The following is a 25394-nucleotide window of genomic DNA, read 5'->3' as shown; positions in this document are numbered from 1 at the left end:
CGTATGTAATCAACATAATGTGAACCAGGAAGTATGAAGAGCATCAAAGTTGAAGGTTTTACAAAAACAACCCACTTCCACTGTTATATGTTACTCTGCAACTAATAGCGAAGCTAATCGTCGCCATAAATTCTATGGTGCAGCTCAGAGTGTCGTCCTTAGAGAATAGTCCTCTCTGCTGGAAGAAAGTAGGAAGCTTCATAAATAACTCAAGTCTCCACTCTGAGGTGGGAGTGTTTTGAGTCCTAGGTTAAATTTCAGCGGGACACCTGGGAGTGATTCTGAGACGCTTGATAAATACAAGCCCTGATTGCATTAACCAAACCCACTGGCATCACATAATCTTATAATGTATTCAATCAGTGTAAATCACTTTACGCAAACAAGCCGGAAAGAATATTCAATTTAGGTCTTGTTGAATTCTTTTTGGTTATTCTCTTGCAGCTTCTGCTTTTTTTAAAAACTCATAAATTGATGCTTTTTGTCTCAAGAGGAAGTATTTCTCATCTCAGCAAATCCATGTCCAGTCCGCAGCCTGCCTTCAGGCTGGGACAACACCTTGTGTTAATTAAACCCGACCTTCTGGATTCGCCTGCTCTGCACCGGCACATTCTGGGAGGAAATTGAGAGTTTGATTTCTAAAACAGTTTGACTAATTCCATCTCGCTCCAATGTGCGGTTGTGGTGGCAAAGCGTAATAATGATAACGGTGATAACTTTAACAATTAGGTAATAGGCAGTAATTTCCAATAATTGTTATTTTCCAATTACGTTTTACATCTTCGGAGCCCAAATAAGAGATGGAGGAAATGAAATGAAAGAAGAAACTTAATTAAAAAGGAGGTGGCTAATATCAGCATGCTTTTTATGCTTTCATTTTCTCCATCCCTCTGTTTCTCTTGTTCTGTATTAATATTTCATCTAAAGTTCAGTGCTTTCTGCTTCAATAGACAGTAAAATCACTGCTGAAAACATTACTTTCAGTCACATCTCTCTCTCTCTCTCTTTGTCTTTTTCTCCTTTTCACTCGCAGTCCCCCTTCATTCGGCCCGTATCGTATGTCTCCCTTTTTTCCCTTCTTCTTCTTCCCTTGAGCTCTCACTGTTCATTTTTTGTGTTTCTCTCTCAAAATATCTCGCAGGTGAAAGCGAATGTCAAGTCTAACTGGTTTGAGGCGGCCGCAAACTCTACGTTCACTTCTCTTAGTCACATCGGTCAGTCATTCAGCCAACCAGTCTGCCACTTTGTCATTTTATCTCTGTCAGTACCCTCTGGAGTCAGACCATGTAAAGCTTTTTAGCCACTTAATATCACAGAGCACACATTCTGTTCATAACCTTGGATTTCATTTAAATTCTAAATTTGACTTCTAAGAATCTTACAATGAAGCTGTTGCAGAGAGCAACCATTATTTAAGTTACTAGTACATCTCTGCTTTGCTTTATCCGGCACTTTAGACAACTGTGTTCGCCCACACCAGCACATTCACCTACTAATGGACTAATGCACACACACACACACACACACACACACACACACACACACACACACACACACACACACACACACACACACACACACACACACACACACACACACACTCAGGCATCCTCCTACTCCATTAGAACAGAGCTCAGTAATAGCTAATGGCCTGCCTCTATGCACAAGTTAAACAGCAACATGCAGTATTTTATACCGCTTGCCCCGGAGCCTGTGAAGGAAAAGATCTACACTGTTTCATTATTAACCCTATTAGCACTGAGATAGAAGGCGTCGCTTCCACTGTGCGCAGTCTAATTTAACCCCATAGTGGCCTGGGAGAAAAATTCCGCCGATACAGCAAATGCTCTTTCCGCCTCTCATCCCTGCCTCAAATATCACCCCTCTCTCTGTCTCTAACACTTGTGATGACGCTTAAATCACACTCTCCCCGCCTTGATCCTCTCTTCCGTCTCGCTGGCCTTTTTCTCTTAAGCCCTCTTGACTATGAGTGCCTGTGTGATAGACTCCCCCTAAACGAATGCAGATTTAATTCAGGCCATTTTCAAAACCAGTGCGTGCGCTTTAGCCAACTAGACATTTTTATAATGACTCCCCTAACTCGATGCCTTCCACCACCACAACGAGAAACACTCTGCCTCAGATAAGACATTGGTCACACACTCTTATTTTTTATTCCCACTCAACCCCCCTCCCCTTTTCCCCGAGTGCTTTTACAGCACAGGCCCACAGGTGTGCACTTGTCTTCAAAAAGTAGTTCCCTGCTGGTTTTTCACCCTTTGCATTCCTCTCTATCTCTCTCGCATTGACTCTTTCATTTAACATTCATCTCTCCTTTTTACAGTCACCCCCTCGTCTTTCAGATCGTCCCCAGCCCCCCCCTCTCCTCTAAATGCAGCAATTTGTCAATTTCCTTTTTTCTCCTGCACCTTTAAACCTGTATTAAACTACACCCTGCATAATTAACACTCACCACCTGTCATGTCACTTCATTTCCAACTCATCCCCTTGCCATTACTATACAGTGCCCCGCCAATTGTTCAAATAAAAATCCCTTAGTTTGTCCTGGGGAATAGGAGCAGGCTGATGTCGCTTAGAACGACACATGAAGAAAGTGACTCCTTGTCTGTGAAGTAGTGTTCAAATACAGTAACGGAGAGTTTCCGATTTTTGTTCTCCGTGGCAGAATTATGGCCGACTCAGCGGGGAGCACCTACATTAGTGAGACAGGAAGCGTTGAACTGGCAAGTCCATGCTGTTTCTTCTCAGCCCGCTCTAATGGCTTTACCTGTGCGAACAAAGGGGGAAGACGGATCTGAGTCACTCTCTATTTTCATCTCATGTGTGATTTTATCAGGGACCTGTGCTGCTTTTTGAGCCTCTTTAAGTGCAGAATGAGCTTGGAATACCCCCCCCCCCCCAATCCTGTTCCTACTGGATTCCTCTTTTTCTCTTCCCAGTCCATCACAGGTGGAAATGATGTATGACTCGTGTTGCCAGCTGCTCCACAGTGTGAGCAGCTGAAAGCTGATAATGACTAAGTCTAGCCTGTACTTTGCCAGCATCACACCCCCTTTGTCACTCTCCTTGCGAGCGCTCCCTGTGTGTGACAAGTGTGTATGAGCGAGAGCAAGGCTTGTGTGTGTGTGTGTGTGTGTGTGTGTGTGTGTGTGTGTGTGTGTGTGTGTGTGTGTGTGTGTGTGTGACTGTGTGAGAGAGAGCCTATGACGGGGACTGCTGTGCGGGCGTAGTCACACAATAGCACAGATCAATAGAAAACCACAACCGTTATTGTAAATAACTTTCTCATTAACAACATTCCCGTTCATGTTTGAGTTGTCTTTGTCTCAGCCTTCTGGTGCTGTCAGTCCCAGATGGTAGTCATGGTAGTCACACCACATAAACTGGCATTTACTGTTGATTCATTGGCACATGCTGTCCCTTCCAGTGGGCAGACCCCTGCAGGGCCACATAGGCGTCGACATACTCGCTTATGTTTTATCATGTCATTTGAACTAGTTTTGTGATAATGTGCTCTGGCCAAAACATTTTTCCTTCTGGCACGTAGTACAACAAATGCACAAAAGTATTTTGGACACCGAGATTTTTGGATCTCAGATTTTGGAACCGAGCTGCAGGGAGTTGCTGCCATTCAGCCACAAGGGCATCAGTGAGGTCGGACACTGGTGTTGGGTGATAAGGCCTGGCTAGCTGTTCTCTAGTTCATCCCAAAAGATGTGTATGGGGATGAGGTCAGGGCTCAGTACAGGCCAGTGAGGTTCTTCCATTTATTTTAATATCGCTGTTTGGACTGGGAAATATTTCAATAGGATAATTTAACGTCTTTCAATGGAATCGCACCGTGATGAAAGCAAATATCTAGATATCGGTGAAACACAATAACGTCATCTAAACTGAAAATAACAAGCACTTGTTAACTCACTTAAGACACTATTGTCTTAATCTGATTGCTCTGTATTTGTGTGCATTCATGTAAAGCTGGAAATATATATTTTTTTTCTCTAAGATATTTTTCATTTGTCAAGTATTTTTTGAATATACAAAAATAGGCTTTACCATGTGCTTATTTCATATATAATATTTATTTATTGAATTACCAGAAAACATGCTATATCGTCATATATATCGTTATCTAGATAATAAATGACCGATGTTGTGATAGAAGATGTTGGTCATATCAGCCAGCCCTAATTACTGTATTAGAGTTATCTTCGTTAATCTATTTATGATTAAATATTCAAAAAACAACTCCAAAACCATCACTTCCTGATTCTTTTTCTAGCAAGTTTAGGTAAGATATACATGAAGCAAGCCTGGTTTCTGGAAATTATATTTATATACTACTATTTCTGCTAATCATGTTTTGGGAGAAACCAAATTAATAAAGTGTAAGAAAGTATTCAAAGAGAGCAATAATGACAAAATAACATTAATGTCGAATAATTAGTAATACTTTACTTATTGTGAATAACAGCACAGTGGAGGTTCATTTTGTGTCTAACTGTGAAATTCTGCTCATGAATTATACTTCTCAGTTACCTTAAATGACTTGTTCTGAATCCATCCATTACATACTGTACATTACACTTTAAGTAGTGGGGAACTTGCTTGAGCGCATTTAGTGTAACACCTTGAGTAAATTGCAGAAGAGGGAGCAGTTGTTCACCAGGAGGTAAATGAAGTAAAGGAGTGGGTAAAGAGCAGCCTGGTGAGCAGCATATGGTAATGGGGCTGATTCATGGCCCTTTAGAGCCACGAGGCCAGCAGTGAGCGTAATGCGGCAGTAGCTCAGTCAGGAGGGACTTGGCAGGGGAACTGCAGGGTTCCCAGTTCAAGTCCCTGAAGGGACCACGTATGAAGTGTGGACTGGTACTTTGACCAGTTCAGCCCCTGAGCACTGCCAAGGTGTCCTTGAGCAAGGCACTAGAGCTCCACTCTGCTCCCCGAGCGCTGATGCAATCGCTGCCCACTGCTCCTAATACTAGGATGGGTTATGTGCAGAGTGTAAATTGTGCTGTTTCCATGTGTGGGGCCATTAAAAGAGGATTCCATGTCCATGTCATTTAATGCTACTGTCACTTGCTTGTAATGTGTGCAGAGGAAATGCTGTGGAGCTAGCTAGCAGCTAACCACTTAAGCATATTTAACTATGAAAAACAAATCCCATTTAAATATCAGTGGTAACTGTGTGTCATGTGTGCTGTTATGTAATCTCCATTTAAAATCTCCATTACAGCAGCCACAGAGGGAAAACACTAATAAACAAATAATTAATTTGATTTGTGAAGTATTATTCAGAAGAGACTTTCTCTCCGAGAATAAAAAACGGCAATTAATAAAAGTCAGTCAGGTAAGCACGGCGATCATAGCAGGGAAACAGCATTATTATTTTTATTCTATTATTAAGAACGGTAAGCAATTAGATTCACTGTTTCATCTTGATCAAGAGGGACCGTGTACTAATCCCATCAAATCCATCATGGCTGTTTGTATTTTTACAGAGTTGTCCATGTAAATATACTGACTCTTATTACCACAGCCATGACATGCTGGTTCTTAATTTGAGGACTGTTTTTCAGCTGGAGATATGACAGGGTTACTGATTTTCTGACTGATCTTTACCCCATGGAGTTCCATCTTTGATATATAATTAAAAAAACCTTTTCCTGATCCCGTTCAGTATTAAGTACTTATCCCACAGATGGATGTCCTTATTGCGAGGGGGGACACTGTGTCTCGTCAGTGAGATTTTGAAGTCGTGTTCAGTACTTCTAGACAAGTAGCAAATGAATCAAGGATGGCAGGAATAAGAACCAGTTGTTGTAAATTTGTATTAGCCTCTAGTTAACTCTGCATGTAACATTCCTTAAAGTGGTTGTATAACATTTATAATAATCACAGATGATTTGCCACAAATGTTAATAAGAAAGCTTAAAACTACCAAGATAATGAAGACTGTCCTCACCAGAAAAACTACAACTACAACTTTTAGTCAAACACTCAAAAAGACCAATGTTTATGTTTTCATGACTTGTGACCTCTTTTGGTGGAAATAGCTTCATGTTGTTTTATAGCTGCAAAACAGCTTGTCCGCACGGGTGGTGTCGTGGAAGCTCTGTGTGAGCAGATCAGCAGCTTCAGTCCTTTGTTACTGAATCTACACCTGACGTGTTCAGGCACAGTACTGAGAACAGGTCACCTGTGATTTGGCAGCACTCAGAGCCCACAGGTGCTGAAGTTGTGCACATAAAACAGGAGAAAATAGACTTGAAGCGTAAACATATGCTTTAGGTCACAGTTACTCATGTAAAGCATGAATAAAATGTGAGTAAAACTTGAGTACAACGTGAGTAAAACAACCCTTTTGTGTGGACTTCTGTATTGATTAGAAACAGAGGCCTTCTCAGTTGCTACAGATCCTGTGCAGACCAGCCTTTAGGGAAAAGGTTGGCTAGACTCTGACACTGGAGATGGGAGCTGCTGTTTGCATCCCGTTTACTACCTTGTTTAACAATGACTGGATAATTGTTCTCTGACCTTCACCAAGTAGTTCCAATCAGGGCCGTAGCCACCACAGAGAATTTCTATTTTTCTCGAAACTTTACAAACCTGGGGTCAGTTTACACTCTACAGTTGTGAATTTGTTTTGCTGATTCCAATATTTTTAGGCTGAATGTGAAAAGTAAAAAAAATAAAGAATTCAACATTTCTCCACCAGAGGAAATCTTTGACAGCATTTAGACACGTACAGAAAGTATATTGAATTGAATAAATATACCGCAGACAAACTTCTTTTTTGACTCTTGTACAGGTGAAGGATCAGAAAAAGCAGAAACTCCTGTATGTTTTTTAAGGCACTCACAACCTCTTTTGTCATTCAGGTAGATAACTTGTTAGAGTGAGAAACCTGTGTGCTTTAAAAAAAAAAAATCAAGACTTTAAAAAGACAACAACACCCCACGTGATAACTTTGTTTGCTGAAGCCAGCCTGGTGAACTGTAATCCTGATCCTCAAAGTGAAATAACCTCACATTTCGTCTCGCTGTGATGTTGTCAGTTTTACAGCATTCATCTGACAGTGTGCTGGCCCAGATACTGCCTTGTTGAAGTGCTGGCTATCTTTTATTCTGTCATCCCAATGTGTTTGTGCGATGTTGTTCTCGCTCACATTTACAGGTCTATCTGATTCCCTTAGCTTTAGCTGAGAAGATAACAGCTCTGTTTGAATGGGCCTGTCTGTTCTGTGCGTGCGAGCCAAATAGTGATATCTCACCCTTTCCCTCGCTCAATTTCTATCTTTCCCACCACACTTACTCTTGTCAGTGCAGCTGGTGGACGGTGTGTGTGTGTGTGTGTGTGTGTGTGTGTGTTAGGTTGAAATAAAGTGGTAGGCGGATATTATACAATTTATGTGTGCATGTGTGCTTTTTATGCAGTAATGTGAGTTCACAGATGAACTCCATATTTTCATCAGGCAGATGCATCGAGTGGTTCATAAGAGAAATGTAGCTTACTGTATGTTTCATGTGTAAACTGCAACGCCAGCAGAAGCGCTGTAATAATGTGCTGCTTTAATGTACCCAGCACTAAAAGTTAAACCCGCATGTTTAAACATGACGCACATAAAAGAGTCAGCTCCCTTGATTAATTCTGAGACTAAAAAAGTGGACGCCTGTGATGAGTTAGCTCATGTCATCAAGTTCAAATGTTTCGAGGGAGACCGAGCAGCTTTGCTTACCTGTAATCTTTGCTTTTCTTTTATCTCCTCTGTTCCCTCTATTTATTTATTTTAAATCCTAGCTTCTTGTAATTCAGTTTTCTTTTTTTCTGGCCATATTTTACCAGGCTTTTAATAACACCTCAATGCAGAGCGCTCAAACGCTGCCTTTCTCCCTTCTTTTATCTTTCTCCTTCATCCTCTGTTCTGCTAAATTAAACGTCGTCTTATCTGAATGGAAAAGTGCAAATATTGGCTGAGCGCAGGGTAACAGCAATTTGAAAACAGTTTAAAAGACTAAATTAAATGTTTAATGTTTACATTAAGTGCATTAGTGCTAATTAAGCGTCAAAGACGGCTAATGTGTGTGGCCATGTGTCTCTGCCAGGTATGTGGTCCTTCTCCGTTTCCGAGCTGGCCATCCCGGGGGCTGAGATCGGGCGAATCTCGGCAGCCGACGCCGACCTCGGCGAGAACGCCAAGCTGGAGTATACCATCCTGGAGGGGGAGACCGGGGAGACGTTCAACATCACCGGATTGAACCAGGAGGCGGTCATCACGCTCAACAAGGTGAGATGACAGCGACAAAGATGGAGAGTCATTTGGGTGTCATGAGAGAGAAAACGGCTATGATGTGGGAGGGGGTGAGGGAGCACGTATAGAAAGGCTCCGGTTTGTAAAGGTAAAAGGAAGAAGTGCAGGAGAGGAGAAGAAGAACAGATGATGAGGAGGAGAGGCGATGACACAGGTAACGTGGGCAGGTTTTTAAGAGAGGAGTTTTGTTCTGCCTGTGAGTCAAAGCATAGCTAACAACACATGTTGTCTAAGCCCATTAACCTGGAATTACCCGGATATACACAAAGACACTGCATAAGCCCATAAGATCTGAAATGATCCATCTCTCAGCAGCCTTTTTTAGTCAGGATTTTTAAACAGGTGATCTATATTCATCTCACCTTTTCTCTTTATTTGACTCCCTAGATGAGAGTGGTTGGATGGCTTTCTGACAAATGAATTTCCTGCTCAATTCACTTGTGAGCCAGCCTCCACCTTTTTATCAATATTTCCATCTGTTTACAGCAGAAATAATGAAGCATCGGCGCGAAACTCAAACGAAGCATGACGCGCCCAGATGCAAATGTTTGCGCTGGCTGAGTTGAGTGTAATTTGCAGCGAGAATGTTTCGACCAGTCAAGGTGTTTTGACTGCTGCCTTTCACCAAAGGTTTTTCCGTGCGGAGCATTTGCATGCACAGAAGGATCAATGAGGCGCTGCCGCTCCATCCTGAGTTCAGCTGACTAATCGTTCCCTTTAGTGTAATACTAGATGATTTCAATTTCAAACATTCCCTAAGCTGCCTGTCGTCTCTAATAATTACATTCTCATGAAGATGCGTTTGCATGGTTGGGGGAGGGGGGAGGGGGCTGCTGACACCCACTCATTACTAGTATGGCTTGTAATAGTTCATACCTGTCTGTCTCAGGAGAAGGCGCTCACATGTAATGTCGACTTAATGGGGAGAGGGGCCTGGTGCGGGAGGCATATCTGAGATAGGATGCTTTCATTTCAAATGAGCCTTACAGAAGTGACTCGCACACTTCAGTAAAAATACACGTGTGTCTCTAATAATGCTGTCAGCATCCTCTCTGATCATCGGGATGTCAGTCACGACAGAGTGTGCTTATGTGCTTTATTGTGTATCGTATGCGCTACACACGGTGTTATCTGCATTACAATTCAAGAGTGGAGAGTGTGCTCACACACGTCTCTGCTTGTACATCCAGAACATGTAAGGTTATTGTAATGAGATTGATCTACTTTGCTTTGTTACTGAAGGCTGTTGACAAATGGGCTTGCAGGCAGGGAAAGTTAGAAAGTACTGTTGACAATGAGAAAGACGTAAAATATTGCCACCCATAAATATAAAATATATATTTATGATGGATAGATATGATGGATGTTTGTAATACAAGGGTCTTATACAGGGTAATCATTTCTAGAACACTGTGTTTAACCGTTTTACAGTGAAGAATATACATTTACATTTTTCAGAAAACTTGAAGTTGGAGAAAAGTTTCTGAAATCTTTTTAAGATATTTTTATAGAACAGGGACAATCTGAACAAAATAACAGTGATTTGGCAAAAAATTGCTGTCTGTATTCCAAAGCCCATATTACGGAAGCTGTGAGTTTGGGCTGTTTTTACTGGTGAGCGTCTGAGTGCATATATATTTGTGTGTGTGTGTGTGTGTGTGTGTGTGTGTGTGTGTGAGTGTCAGTGTGTGTTCTTGAGGTAGCCTTGCATATGGAGAGTGTGTTTGAATTCATCACGGTGTCAGTTCTCAGCCTTGGGTTTGTAGGATTCGTTAAAAACAATCCGTACCTGGAGGTGGTGTGTAAAGCAAGATTTCCAAACCTGGACGAGCTCCTTTGAAGAGAAGCAGGGAGGCAGGGAGAGGACTGGATACGGTAAGAGATGCAAGAAAGAAAGAAATCGAAGGCAAGGACCCAGGAATGAGCAGAAAGCAGTAGGGATGGAGAAGGGGGGAGAAGATGGAAGCACTGAGGGAGGAGTGTTAAAATGAGGTCCTGCTGAGGCAGTGACAGCAGAGAGTGCAATATAACAAGAGAGTAAGAGTATAGAAGGAACCAGAGAGAGAGATGCAGAGACAGCAAGAGCTGCAAAATCAGTGACAGCCACAGAGAGAAATTAGCACAGCGAGAGACTGAGAGGCACAGAGAGGTAGAAATACCCATCCAGTAGGACAAGCAGGTAAAAATGGAAAAAAATAAATTATAAAAAGGAGAGCTAAAAAGAAGAGAGAAAAAAAACCTCAGAGATATGGAGGGATGCAGCATGGCAACAACAAGACGGGATAAAGAAGTGAGCGCAGGGAGGAAGGAGAAAGAAAAGAAAGAAAGAGAACATGGTGTGTCGATCAATTCAACATGCGATAGGCGACAGGCAAGAAAATTACATGTCAACAAATACAGAGAACACCTCCAACCCACAGTATTCCTCCCACTGGATTCAGCCACAGCGATCTCAAAGACAGAAACAAAACGTACAATTAGTATTTCAACATGGCCTCCTTCATGCTGTTTTGTGTTGTTTTAATGCCTCAACAAAGGCTCCAGGAGAGGCGGAGAAATAGATTTGACTGCTATGTGTGGAATATAAAATAAAAACGATGACTCACAGGTTACATGAGGATTAATTTTGAATTCTTGCATGCATATAGTGAGTATTTAAAAGAAATTAATGTTTTGAAATTGAAATTAGCTCTAGCTGTATTGGGATTTTGTGTCAGGTGGGTGTGCTACACTAAACTCTTCACACGATAAAAAGATCTGACTTGAATAGGTTAAAAGGGATGTAGCCTCACTGGGAGTCCACGCACAACTAATGAAAAACATGTAAGATCGGCTAAAACTAATAGAATTAAAAACAAATAAAGCGTTAAATTAGCGTTAAGCTTCCCCCTGAGTTTCCACTTTTAAACAAATTAAAAGAAATTAAAAAAATAAAACAGCATGCATGCGTGCATATGTTTAGGATGTGTTAAAAATTAACATGCCCAGGCGTCCATTTTTCTGGCATCAGAAGGCTTTTCAAACTGTGAAGAATTTTACCAGGGGAAGAGATGATCTGTGTGCCCCCGGAGAGGGAAGGAATTTCTGAGCGGAACAATTTGTGTTGCCACAGAGCCGGCCTTGACCTTGCTGGTCATCTCGATGCTGTGGGCTGAATCTCTTTAACAGTTGATCTAAGATGCACACACACACAAGCAGGAAGTGATACACAAAACGGAGACCCACACCTACACAAGCAGCAATAAACCACAGAGCGAGATATACTGTGGTACACACCAATATAACACACTTGACCTTGCGGCTCTGCGTTTAAACTGTAGGGAATGAAGGGAAGAAGAGCTGCAAAGTGACGCGGTTGCTCATTTAAAGACGGGAGAAGGATGCTGCGATGCTCGTCCTCACTTTAAAATGATGTGTCAGATGGGAGGTGGGTGGGAGACTGAGCTGAGCAGGGGGGTTTAACAGCAGATTAGGAAGAAACAGAGTCAATAGAGGGAGCTGCGACGAAGGAGTTAGGAGTTAAAATGAGACTGAGAGAGAATATGTGATGACAAGATGGAGGAGAAGGCAGACAGAGAGAATCAGACAGATGAAGACGAAGAAGACTGTGGAATACGTGCCTATGAGAGCGGAGGAAGAGAATGATTAGAAAGAAAGAAAGGCGAGGGTAAGGAGGGGACGCACGAGAGAGAAGCTGGGTCATTAACAGCCTGCAAGTCAGGGTGCAGAGTAAAGCTGCCTGCTGCTTATCACTGCTTATTTACTGTCAGTCCCACAGAGACCCCCAGCAATAAAAAGATTTCTCTCCCTCTCCCCTTCTCCCTCTATCTCCCCCACCATCCCCACCCTCACCCCCTCCTCTCATCAGCAGCTCTCTCTCTCTCTCTCTCTCTCTCTCTCTCTGATCTCCCCAAACATGTCCAAATATGCAGGGCAGGGAGACACACATGGTAAAATGCACCCACACACACACACACACACACACCCACACACACACGTACAGCCTCCCCAACCCATCGCTCCCTCGCCTTGTCCTCGCTCTGGTTTGTGTCTGGAGGCCAAGCCAGACAGTGTGCGTTGTTTGTTTTGTGGCTCTGACTCAGGTCCGCCTCATTCAAATTCAAGCACACACATATGAAGATACATAGGCAGACACACACATACAGGAAGATACATTCACACAAAATCAGCCGCATAGTGACACACACATGGACTATTCATCCGTTCATTTTAAATTGATGTCCTCTGTGTAGTTTCTCTTGTATGTTATTTTCATTCTATTCATAGATATGTTTCCCCCTGACCGGTCAGCTCTGTTATTTACATATTGCTTATAATTATTGTACATATTGCCGCTAATAGATTTTGGATACAGCATGTGAGCAAGGCCACAGTGTAAGTAGCAGGTAATTGAAGAATTTGCATAACAACTCTCCAGTGCAGCAGCTCCTTGACATTGCTCTGCCACAGTGCCCCCTAATGGCCAGAGGCTAACATTTATGGTACCTAACTGGTGGTTGAGGTTTCCTTGAAATCAGTCGACTAATCAAAAGCTAATCAGCTGCTACAATGAGGTGCAATTAGAAGTAAAGAGAAAAGACATACAACGTCTTGTCATCAGTTGATGGATGCAGATATTTAACATGCAAATCAGACATGTGATGATTTAATAAAGGCTCGGTGTGTTTTGATTGTGGGAGCATTTATAGCCACTGATGCAGCAAAGAAACTTTAAAAACAAAGGACAACAAAGCCCCGATTTCACATGTATACTGAATTTAATAGCATGGATGTAACAAAGTCGGATCACAAGATGCAACACAAGGCATGTCACAATATCGTTAATACAAATGCAGCAGTAGTATTAGGAGGTTCCCTTTTGAGGTACGTTTTTTCGGGGGTGCTGTGAGCTGTGTAAGCCTGCTATTTGTGCGCCTTTCATTCCTCTTACCTGGGGGACAAGCTCACTCGCGCATGTGTCAGTTTGCCGTTATTATTATTTCCATATGCTCTCACTTAAAACGGCTGGCTAATCCTCGGTCACACGCCAGCAGCGCGCCCAGGATTATCTGTGTTTGTTTTCTCACGCGGAGAAGAGATTGTGTTAATCTCCTCAGAGGGAGAAAAAACAGAGAGAGAAAGGGAAAGAGAGAGACCAATGTCTTGCTCATAATTTGAAAAATAAGAAAAAGGAAGACATGGGACATCTGAGAGTGAAATATAGACAAGAGACAAGTGACAGAGGGAAGGGCGGCAGAGGAAGAACAAAGTCAAAAGGCACATTTAGAAGAGTCTTTGTTCTCTCAACTCTGCCGTGCTTGTTGGCAGAAATGTCCAAAGCTGCATTTGTTATCAGACAAATGTGATGTATGATCTTGATTTAGAATGCACAAAATCAAGAAAGAACTCAAGCTGTCAAGGACAGCAGGGTGCTGAGCACACACAAGCAGATACACAATCCTGTGGTGCGCACACACACACACACACACACACACACACACACACACACACACACACACACACACACACACTCGTAGGTGAGCACAATATGCAATCTTCTTATTTTACATCATTTATTGGAGAGTCAGGGAGAGGCACCACCTCTGTGATTTGCAGTAATGTACATTTGCACATTTTCTGTAATGCATGCACACACACACACACACACACACACACACACACACACTCACACACACTTTCTCAACAGAGCATGGATGCCGGTGGGTCGGCCTCTCTGAGAAGAGATGTATTATGTATCGTCAGTCTAGCATGCAGGTTAGCTAATTAATTTCTGCTAACTGTGAAGCAAATTTAAAAGGGAAATTGTACAGAGAAATTTGAATTTCAAAAAGGACGTTGGGAGCCTTGCAGGACAGAAGAAGGTTATACTTGTAGAGAGTGTGAGAGGCAACATAAACTAGAGATAACGGAGTGTGTTAGGATGTACAAGTGTTGAAACAGCCTTTTTTTTTTGTTGCGTTAATTAATTTGTTGATGTGTTTATGATTATGAAATGTTCATGTCTGTAAAAGGTCAGAATTATTATAAGAAAATGTAATGTGCTCATCACAATTTTCTACAGCATTAAGTCTTCAAATTGCCAGTCCAAAACAGAAAGATATTCAATATATAATAATAAAAAATGGAGACAATTATTAAATCCTCTCATTTGAGTAGCTGGAACTAGTGAATGTTTGGCCTTTTTGCTCAATGATTTTAAATGTTAAATCAATTGTAAAAGTTGTTGTTGGTTTATTGTCTGTCGTTGAAGTGCTTTGCTGTACACGTATGTTCAGCATTTGTTGATTTGAAAATGTGTAACGGAGGTTAAAGACGTCACAAGAGAGTTTAAAGAGTTATTTCACTGACTTTCACTTTCCTGGTCCTGCTTCATAGTGCTCTCAGCAGTTTGGAAGTACGTGTGTAGAGCTTAATTGATTGAGAACTGCAACTGGGAATAGCAGAAGTACAACTACTACAGTCGTAGAATCACTGCCTCTACTTTTGGTAAGCTAGTGTTGACCAGATTCACTGTGTTTGTGGTAGATGTACACCCTCCCTACCATTTATTCACATCCCCTTTAATGTCACTCTCCACTGGCTCTGCTCTCTCTGCTGAAGCCTCGCTAAGCTAACATTAAGCTAGCTGTTCAAACAGCTTTGAGCAAAAGTCTTGGCCCTTTGTGAAGGTGGAGACTCGGGGGGGGGGGGGGGGGGGTAAAAAAGGTGCTTCGGGTCGTGTTACTAAAATGTGAGCCGTTACCGGAAGATATTCACGTTACAATGACAGTTACATATGTATCGTCTTAGGCCAGGGGTCGGGAACCTATGGCTCGCGAGCCATACATGGCTCTTTCGATGACGTGTTATGGCTCACACACAATTTTGAGCTGACATTTTTTAACATATTTAACAAGTAATCTCCAATCTCCAGAGCTTTACAACACAGCGCTTCCTGGTTTGTGATGCGGTGATACACCGTCAGCTCACTAACCTGCACAGTTCTCCCGCTGCATCTTCTCCCGCATCCTGCACTAATCCGCTCTTTTCATCACATCGCAGGCGCTCCATCTGTCGTCAGACCCGTCAGTTTGTCCCATGGCAGCTTCATTTCATTCACACATTTAGATACTTCCTCAAATATGTATGTTGTGCCATGCATTGATTTAATTACCAAAACCGGCGGGCCAGTTATGATAGAGAAATTATATTTTCTCGCGGGCCGGATATAATTGTGGCCTTGAGTTTGACACCCCTGCAGTAGACACAGAAACGTGCACATACATTAGATAAATAACATAAACGTTTAGTTTGATAAAACCTGTTCAATGTGAAAAGTGAGTTGTGAATATTAAATCAATAAAAATCAGAGGGGGGCGCGGGGTTCTGTTGGTACTCGGAGACGTTATATACTTAAAACTCAATTTTATTAAATATATGGCTCTCAAGGAAATACATTTAAAAATATTTGGCTTTTATGGCTCTTCCAGCCAAAAAGGTTCCCGACCCCTGTCTTAGGCTGTCGCAATATCAGATTTTCCCTACACGATTATTGTGGAAAGATAATTCACAATAACGATATCATTGTGAAATCTATAGAACATTTGAAGAAATCTGAATAATGGGTACACTGTAATGCTGTACCAGGGCATTAAGATGGCTGATACTCATCGGTGATACGTCAGCGATCACGGGGCAATGTGGGTGGTGGTGTGTATCAGGGTCGAAAGGGCCTTTTAAAGCTAAAACAGGATGCTAAGTTGCTCTTTAAGGTGAGTGTGTGGAAGTTCCACATGAGCGTGAGTGGGCGAAACCATTTGTGAAGAATGCTCACATCTGTTCACACACGTGCCGGGTCCCGATGTGATAAGTGCTTGCTGTATGGGCGAACGAGGGAGAAGGATGAGTGTGAGCGTTGCGGTTTGTCAGTGCTGGTCCCAGTCGCACACACACTAGGGGGAAAAAAGATAGGTAGGGGTTGTGTGATGGAGTGGGTGAGGTGGCGAAGGAGAGGGAGCAGAGTGATGAAGTGCTGGGTGGGGGGAGGGCGGGGGCTGATGAGTGTGTGCTCACAGTGTAAGTGACACCTCTCCTCCTCAGACAGATTGTCTCTCTCTCCCTGTAATGGGGTCTCCGTTAGAGAACCCTATCCCTCCGTCTACCCACGTAAACACCTTGTGTACTCGCACACTCTCATCCCCACAGACAATTCTTCTTGTTTATTTATCTTTCCTGCAGAGATATTACCCAAATTGACTCCATTTCAATGTCTTTCAATTTGCCCTTTTCTTTGCATAATCTTTAATCAATCTTCACCACTTTCTCAAAAACTGCTGATTTTCTGTAACACAGTTTACTTTTACAGCTCAGAGAAAGGGCAGAAATGAAACGGAGAAATAGCAAAAGAGATCAGAAAGAAAGGAGAGAGCGCAGACGAGAGGATATCAATATTCCCACTGCTGCTGGGATTTTTTCCCCCTGTTTGAATCTGACAGCAAATATTCCGCATAGCCAGGGAGTCTATTTATCCTCTGTCCAACATGGTTCCCTGTGCCAATCACACTTTGAGGATACAAATGCACACTTACTTAAGGACAGACACATACTGACAGAGGATCTGAGGACACACACGCTCAACACAACCACTTGTACTTGCACATAAGCCCACACACCAATACATCAAACAAGTATTTTGAACCCAGACCGAAACATGTTGCACTTCTGAAATGTAATCAACAGCAGGTGTATGTCAGGGTGTGTGTGTGTGTGTGTGTGTGTGTGTGTGTGTGTCTGTGTCTGTGTCTGTGTCTGTGTGTGTGTGTGTGTGCGTGTGTGTGTGTGTGTGTGTGTGTGTGAGAGACAGTATGTGATTACCTGTGTGTGCCTTTGCCCTACAATCATCTCGGCAAACCAGATCAGAGGCGATCTCTTCGCTTCAGAGCTGGCCCGCTGCTGGGAGTGCGGCGCACAATCACACGGACACCTCGGACAAATAGGCTTCATAACTTCTCTGTAACAAACAATCACTGGGGCCTGAGCCTTTATCCCAAATGAAATCTCTGCTACGTGCTTGGATGCATGGATACAAAGGAATTTCTAACGCTTCTCACAGCCAGGTACGAGTCTCCATGGTGATTGTAGAGTCGCCATAGTGATGGAGATGATGTTCTAAACTGTGGTTCTGGTTTCAATTTCACCGTCGGAAAATCTATTGCTTATGGCAACTCTTTGTCGACATTGGCTGCACTACCTCTGAAAGTGAACTCCCAAAACCATTCTGTACCTTCACAAAAACCAAGTTTTCCCAAGTGTCACTTCCACAATGTTTCACAAGGTCTGAAACTTCTCCCACCGACATGTTTGTAACATTAGAACAAAACACGCTACCTGCCAGGTATCCACCAACACAGTTCCAAGTGTGTTGCCAACACTGCAACACCAAACAATGCTGGAGCGAGATAAAACATCCAATGCAAATATCCCCAGCACCTCGTGCTTCCACCCATCTGTGCTGCGTGTAGATAGCAGCACTAATCTTACACAACTCCTACGAATACAGCATCAACATTCAACTCCCTGGCAGTGAACCCTACAGCTATACATCCTGTAGGCTTAGTACGTCAAGAACATCCCAACGTCAACTCGGCGCAATATCAAACCGACGTCAAAACATGTAGTTACTTTATTTGTCGGGGCGCTCAAGAATCCTCTCGACTCTTTGAGCATCAGAAATCTCATTGGCAATGCTGTAACATCAACACCTCATGAATGTTTTTTCCTCCTTCACACAAACCCACCATCTAAATCATCCACCCACAACAACCTTCAAAGTATTACTTCAAAAGTCCAAACACCACGCTATGTAAGGTAGCCATGATATCATTTACTCGGAATCATTTTGACTATTCTCTAGCCCGTGCGAGCTGTTATCTTTTGGGATAATTCATTATTAGCCATCTCTCTGCTTTTGAAGTCATCTGTGGAACAATTTGTGTGAAAATGTGGATCAAAACAGTGACATTTGCATAATTTCTTGCTACTAAAAAGTGTCACCATAACTCATTTCACAGTGCACTTCTAAACCTTAGATGATTATATGCTTCAATATGAAATATTTTTAACCCTAACCCTAACCCTTCTCCATTGTCCTCCCAAGGCGGTTGACTATGAGAGCCGGAGCTCCTACTCCTTCTCTGTGGAGGTCCTCAACCCCATAGTGGATCCTCGCTTCTTGCGTCGAGGCCCCTTCAAGGACCGCGCCTCCATCAGAGTAGCGGTGCTAGATGCAGACGAGCCTCCGAGGTTCTCCCGAGCCCGATACCACATGGACGTATCTGAAAACTGCCCGCCTGCCTGCACTGTGGGCCGGGTCAGCGCTGTAGACCCGGATACTGGTCTTACCAATAATATCAGGTACAGTAATAGTCCTATGTCCTCATATAGCATATAGAATTTCAGTAGTACTGATATATTTCTTAAAAATTTAGTTATGATTTATGTTTGTGAACTCAGATCTCAGGTCTACCGACTCGAATACTTTATGAACAATATGCTCATTTCTTTTTTTGCTGAAAGTTAGCTAGCCAGCTAGCCTGGCAATGTGTGTACATGTTGAGATGATGTGAACATTTATCTCATCTAACTCTCAGGAAGAGAGCGAATAAGCGCATATCCCAAAGATGTATTTAAATAATCAGTAGTGTTTTGATCCACAACAGAACTGCCGAGTGAAAAATCAAGCTGCTGAGAGTTTCATTTCTCTGTTTAGTTAATGTTTTAGAGGATAGGGTTTGTTTTAGTTTTTAAATATTGATTGTTTTAAGCAAGGAATATATCGTTTTTTGGACTGAAATTCAAGCTCCACTCTTCAATTAAAAGGAACAAGACCGAACAGTCAGAACAGTAAGAACTAACCAAATAAATGTAAGCCAACCAAATGCCTACTTAGTTTCCTCCTGTTCTGACAGTAACCACATACGTTTTTGAGGTCCAATCCTCTCACTTCTGTTTGCAGTAGGTTTTGTCTGGGAGGCGAGGGATTTGCCTGTAAAACCGTGCCCCAATTAACACGGGCAAAAGTGCTGAGAGTGAAAGTGTGGGGAGGAATGATACTTGGTATATTCATAGAGATATTTAGATAATCGGTGGCACTTCAAAAGAGCTCCTATCAACTGCGATAATCTCCCTATATTAATTTTTTGGCCATTTGAAAGCAGACTTTCTTATCACTCCCTCACACACTTGCCCTGTGTGCTTCTTTCACTCTGCACCCCACTGCCATCTCGGCTTTCTTCTTCCTTTCACTCTGTCTTTCTATACTTCTCTTTGCCCCTTCCTCATTTTGCCCTCTCTCAACACAACTCTTTCTTCTCCCGCCCTACTTTCTCTTCTCCAGGTTCTCCATTGATCCTCAGTCAGACCCAGAGGCTCTGTTTCGCATCACCCCAGACACCGGCCTCATCACCACAGCCATGGAGCTGGACCGGGAACGCGACCATTGGCACAACATTACCATCATCGCCACCCAGAGAGGTCAGAGTTCACTCTTTGTACACCACTCAACACTGAGACGTCCTTAGAGCTTCCATTTCTTTTATTTGGAGCTAAAAGTCTTAAATGAAACCAACATTTTATCACCACTGACACCTGCACCCACTGATCAGCATGAGGGTGTAATAGGTTTAAAGAAGTGTAAACTGTAAATTGTACGGTTTCTGAAAAGCGCAGTATCCAGTGTGTGATGCAGTTCACTAAGCGGCTTAGCACTCGAATCATCCAGCCATGAGGGGAAGGCAGTTTGCCGCCACAAATAATTTGTTACAGCTTGCCTGAGGATCAATTGATCTATACTGTTGATATATTTGATGTGATAGATCCGTTCTCATAAGGATTTAACTGGAAATATATATTTAAAGCAACATATTGAAGAAAATCAGTGATATACAGGCTGCAAGAGGAAAACGGTAAACACCTTTCAGTTTCTGGGCAAGGAATTTCAACAGATCCTGAGCCACACATGTTATGTTTCCATCAGGAAAGACTCCACAAATGAACACAAAAAGCAGATGAAAGCACAATCACAACGTCCATTTCATTATGATTAAGATTGTTTTGTCAACTGCTGTTTCGAAGATCTTGAAACAAAGATATGTTTTATATTAATACATCAATAAGTGTTGGTATCGATCCTGTCAAGTACATCCATTCATAGTGGTGAAACCCTCGAAGCCATCTGGAGATCGCCCTCGAGACCCATAGTTGTTGCCTTGACAGTAGGGGGATGGTAGAGTGACAGTGTGACAAACAAAACATGTGATGTGGTTCGGGAGGGATGAGGCTGACAATATTGTATATTCTTGTTATTGTCTACAAATGCCATGAAAAAAACTAAATTAACTTCCCTGAATACTTTTAGTGTTTCTAATGTGCCACTCATTCCCAAGCCCATTGTTTTCTAAAAAAGGTTGTGAATATATAGTTTCATTTTGAACGGCTATAATAATCTCCTAAAACAGCTGGGAAATGTAGTTCTTAGTAAACGTCACTCAAAGAAGAGAAAATAGTGCATTCAATGGAGACAATTTTCAGCCACGGATTAACATTGATTTGGTGCTCGAGTGAGCATTCATGTAGCAGCTGCACGTGGGATAGGGATGACACGGTGAGGAAACATTTCCCACAGTTAATAAACTTGTGACAACACCGATTTTATCCATTATACAGGAGAATTTCCAAGAAAAAATATTCAACGATAATGCTCAGAGCGCTTACTTTGATCTTTACTGTTGGATGGCTTTGTGGTCAGCCTCTCCGGGCCGCTGGTTTCCACGGCTCCGTTCGGCTGCATACCAAGAGTTTACAGATTGCCTAAATAACTTTATATTTTAGCATTGTGTTAGAATCCGAGAGACTTTCACACCAAATCCTCCGCCATCGCCTTGTCGGTCAAATCTCTCGTCACGTGATAAGTGAAATCCTACTCCTGCTCCTCTGTGCTCCTAGAGTATGTTTCATTTGATGAACGTGGGTGCTGATAGCCCATGTGAAAAAAGAGTAAAAAAAGTAAAACAACGCTGGGGCCGTTGAGCAAGCAATGTAATCCTGGTATGCCCGAACACGTGAAACACGTGTTGCACCGACTACCGCTGCAAGCCTATTGTGGGACTGACTCGAAATACACTACAGGATCCTTGTGGCTCTGCAAATTGTTGATTCTCAGAGGTGGAGGGCGGAAATGTGTGACGATATTTTAGCGTCTGACTTTGACAGAGAAAACTGTTTGCATGACATTTTATATCATTAATCAAAGTTTCTCATTCAATCCTTGTTTGTTCTGCTTCAACCAAACCAAACCTTCAACCATGTTGGCGGCAGATCAGAAAACAGTCATATGCAAATTAGGAGGCACTGACAAATGATGTCCTTCTGCTGAAAGGGGTGGCAGATCACCAAATGCTCATACTTGTATGGGTCGTTTTGGAATGCAATGAAAAACAACCTATATTCTTTTTTTATTCTGGATGACTATTTCAATCAACGACAGCCTCCTGGCTCAGTTCTAATAGTGATTCTTGGCAGGTTCCCGAGGCATTATTTGGATCTTCTTCTCAGCCCTTAAAAAGAATTCCATCAAACTAGTCGGTGTAAAAATGAAAATATTGATGGAGAATGCTGTCCAGTGTTTGCTGTGTGCAGCGAGAGGAAGTTGTTTCCCTGCCAAGTCTTGCTGTGGACAAAGTTAATCTTTACTTAAATCTACTCAGGGCTTCTTGTGGTAGCAGTGTCGGTAGGACTGTGAAGGCAGCACAGTGAGTGCCTGTCCTGAATAATGAGCTCTATCTAATAAACAGACTGTTGGAGGCTGTGTTGACATAAACCACAGTAGAAGTCCTGCCATGGCCACGGGCATGCCAGAGCACCCAGTAGCATTACAGCAAGAGCTCATTTTCAGCTTTTCCAGGATGCAGTCGCTGTCATCCGTGACACAGTGTTACTACTCTAGGTTTGAGAACATGTTGTGTGTGTGTGTGTGTCTTAATTTAAAGAAATTGTGACCCACTGTGTTGCAGTGTTGGCTGCTTAACAAATGACTGAATATGTGTGCTTGTGAGCCAGGATTGTGCCTGAGCCCTACACAAGAGCAGCATAAAATGTAATGGTGGATGTTGAGCTCGGAGTGTGACTCTGTGGCTGTGAGAACTTCATGTTCAAGTGTGTGTATATATCCGAGTGAATAGTGTGTGGGAGACCCTCTGCCAATCCATTTAAATTGCATGCAGATTGACTGCTTTCTTCATCCCTCCTCTGCTCCCTCTTTCTCTTTCTTAGAAACACACACACACACACACACACACACACACACACACACACACACACACACACACACACACACACACACACACACACACACACACACACACACACTTGACGCTGTGAGATGTTTTGGCTAAGAATGGAACAGTTTGATGTGGAAAATTTTGACTGCTATGGAAGCATCAGTCGTACTCCAGCTGGGAGCATATGAGCTGTAACACAAGCCAAATGAAACCGAATGTACTACTGCTGTATATTTCTCCAATTGTGTCCTCACTAATGTGATACGAGTGCTGTTGAAGTTTCTGGACAAAGCCTGAAAAGCTTGATCCTTCCTATGAGGACAAGTGAATGGATTTAATGGAGAGCGAATGTGGCACCTCTGTGTGTGTGTGTGTGTGTGTGTGTGTGTGTGTGTGTGTGTGTGTGTGTGTGTGTGTGTGTGTGTGTGTGTGTGTGTGTATACTGATGATTTTTGCATGAGGGAATTGGATTCATATATTTTTTCAACTTTTTATACAGCTGTCTGTTGGCATTTTCAAGTTCTGTATTGTAAGCTGCCTGTTTCTGATTGGTTCTTTCAGACAATCCCAGCCAGGTGTCAAGAGTTCTGGTTGCAATAGAGACATTAGACCTGAATGACAATGCACCCGAGCTGGACAGGCAATACTCAACAGCCATGTGCGACTCATCCTCCATCGGGCAGGTCAGTATGTGTTTAAGTGACCTCTGATGTCAATGTGTTTGTCTGCATGAAGAGTTCTGTTCCAAAACAAACATTTGAAGCCCCTATGTGTGAACAATTAAATTCTGCTGGAACAAGCTTTTCTTCGTTTTGAAAATTGGACAATCCCAGTGAAAACAGTCCTTTTCCACTGCAGGTACATGACAAAATATAAATGGGTGTATAGTCATTGTCCCAGGTTCTGTTTTTGTCTCCACGCCTCCTCAACCATCTTGGAAATAAATCCCTGGAACTAGTTTTTAGCACCGCTACTAAATGCAGGTTCCAGGTACATTCAAGTGGTTGGCAGTGCTGAAAATTGGGATTTGTCAAGAAGCACAAAAGAACTGCCAAAGCCTCACAAGGTTTTCTAAAAAGTTCAGGTTATGGGAAGTCCCAGGTTGTCAAGTTCCTGAATTGGAAAAGGGCCGTATGTGATGCTTTTAAACCATTCATGTCAGTTTCTCAAGGTTCGATCCGGGGTTGTGGGGTGAATAAATGTGCATTGTTGAGTAGGATTTTTAATATTTCCATCGGATAGCACCAAGGAAAGACATTTTCAACTCTTTCAACTTTCCAACTGGTGGTTTGATACCTTTTTAGTTAAGCTTGCGACGTGACGCTGGGGATGGCAATTTATGTCAGTGGGTTCATCACTTTCATCCAGGCTGAAATATCTCAACAACTATTTGATTGATTGTCATGGAATTTTATACTTTCATTGTCCCCTTAGGATTAACTGTAATAACTTTGTTGATCCTTTTCATTATGCGCCATCCTTGGATACTTACTCTGATTTAAGATCTAATACCTATAAACTAATAATATTCCCATCAGCCAGCAATACTTTGTGTTTACTGCCAATTATGAAATGTTGGCTTGCTAACATGCTAAAATTAGGCCGAGTCAACATGCACACAGGTTTTTTTTAAACTGGGTTTTTCCTCCTTCTTTTCAAAAACAGTTTGAAAAAAAATCTCTTTCCAAATAAAAACGCAAAATGAAACGTTTCAAGAGCATGTCAACCCTAACCCTGAATACATGTCAATTACACAACAAAGAAGAAAATGTTGGCCAATCAGAAGTCTGAGAGAAATCTGTCAGAAGGCTACCTGGCGTGTTGGATTATGTTGCAGTGACCTTCATGGCGCATTCTGACGCCTCTGTTCCTCAATAGCCTATAGTGGAAGAATAGCAAGGTTAGAACCAGCAGTATTTGGCCATGTCCGCTATTGTACAAAATCTTACCTCATATGTGGTAAACATTATAACATCTAAACATGCTAATATTATGCTAATGAAAACAGAGCCAATCTGTAAACTCAAACAGTGATGCCTCCTACAAAGAAAAACACAGTACTTTAAAGCTGTTTGCATTCAAATAAGGACGCACAAAACCATACCTCTTCAAGCATAGGAGCATTTACAGTTTAGTAGTAAGTTGTATCTATTCAGATATGGCAGCATACAGCTACAGTGTGCCCATTCACCATCGAGACAGGTGAATCCTCCATGGCCTGTTATCGGAACGCAGCAGCTATACACATTGTAATTAAACTCGAGTCTCCTCTCAGACTGTCTCCCTCCTTCTTGCCATCCGTCTTGCTTTATTTGTGTTTGTTTAGCATCATGGTGTTCTTTCTTGATCCTATCTCAATTACAGAAATTATCTCTGTGCTTCTCAATCGCTCCCCGGAAACCATCCTTTGCTCTTTCTTTTCTCTCTCCTTCATCTTCAGTATTCCACGCTGGCTCCATCGGCATAATTTGGTGTCTTGGCCCATCTGTTGTTTCTGCTGGTGTTTTTCATTGCTCTGCTTGTGTCTTTGTTGTTTCGCCACTAAATCTGTGATTCTGTGGCAGCGACGTTGATTTGTTTTTGTTCTGTGATGTTCATATTTGTGATTGTGTATACTGTTATGTGAGTGAGCGGGGAGACAGTTCAAGGAAGAAAGATATCTTCGAACGTGTGAGGGTTTTGTGTGCACGTCTCTGTATGACAAGTCATTAGCCAAAGAGCGTTTG

At 42.4% G+C, this 25394-nt stretch overlaps 1 protein-coding gene across 1 annotated transcript in view; it reads left to right on the top strand.

Annotated features, from left to right (window-relative positions):
• The window catches only part of cdh24b (cadherin 24, type 2b), a 129356-nt gene that overhangs the window by 89460 nt on the left and 14502 nt on the right, over window positions 1-25394 (top strand). Inside the window, exons 6-9 of the mRNA XM_029453385.1 lie at window positions 8127-8308; window positions 18489-18745; window positions 19728-19864; window positions 23230-23351. Coding sequence (XP_029309245.1) covers window positions 8127-8308; window positions 18489-18745; window positions 19728-19864; window positions 23230-23351 — 698 coding nt within the window. The remainder of the gene's footprint in view (window positions 1-8126; window positions 8309-18488; window positions 18746-19727; window positions 19865-23229; window positions 23352-25394) is intronic.

This window comes from Cottoperca gobio, chromosome 17 (assembly GCF_900634415.1).
Source record: "Cottoperca gobio chromosome 17, fCotGob3.1, whole genome shotgun sequence".
Classification (NCBI taxonomy): Eukaryota; Metazoa; Chordata; class Actinopteri; order Perciformes; family Bovichtidae; genus Cottoperca; species Cottoperca gobio.
This window is presented reverse-complemented; position numbering and strand designations above follow the sequence as displayed.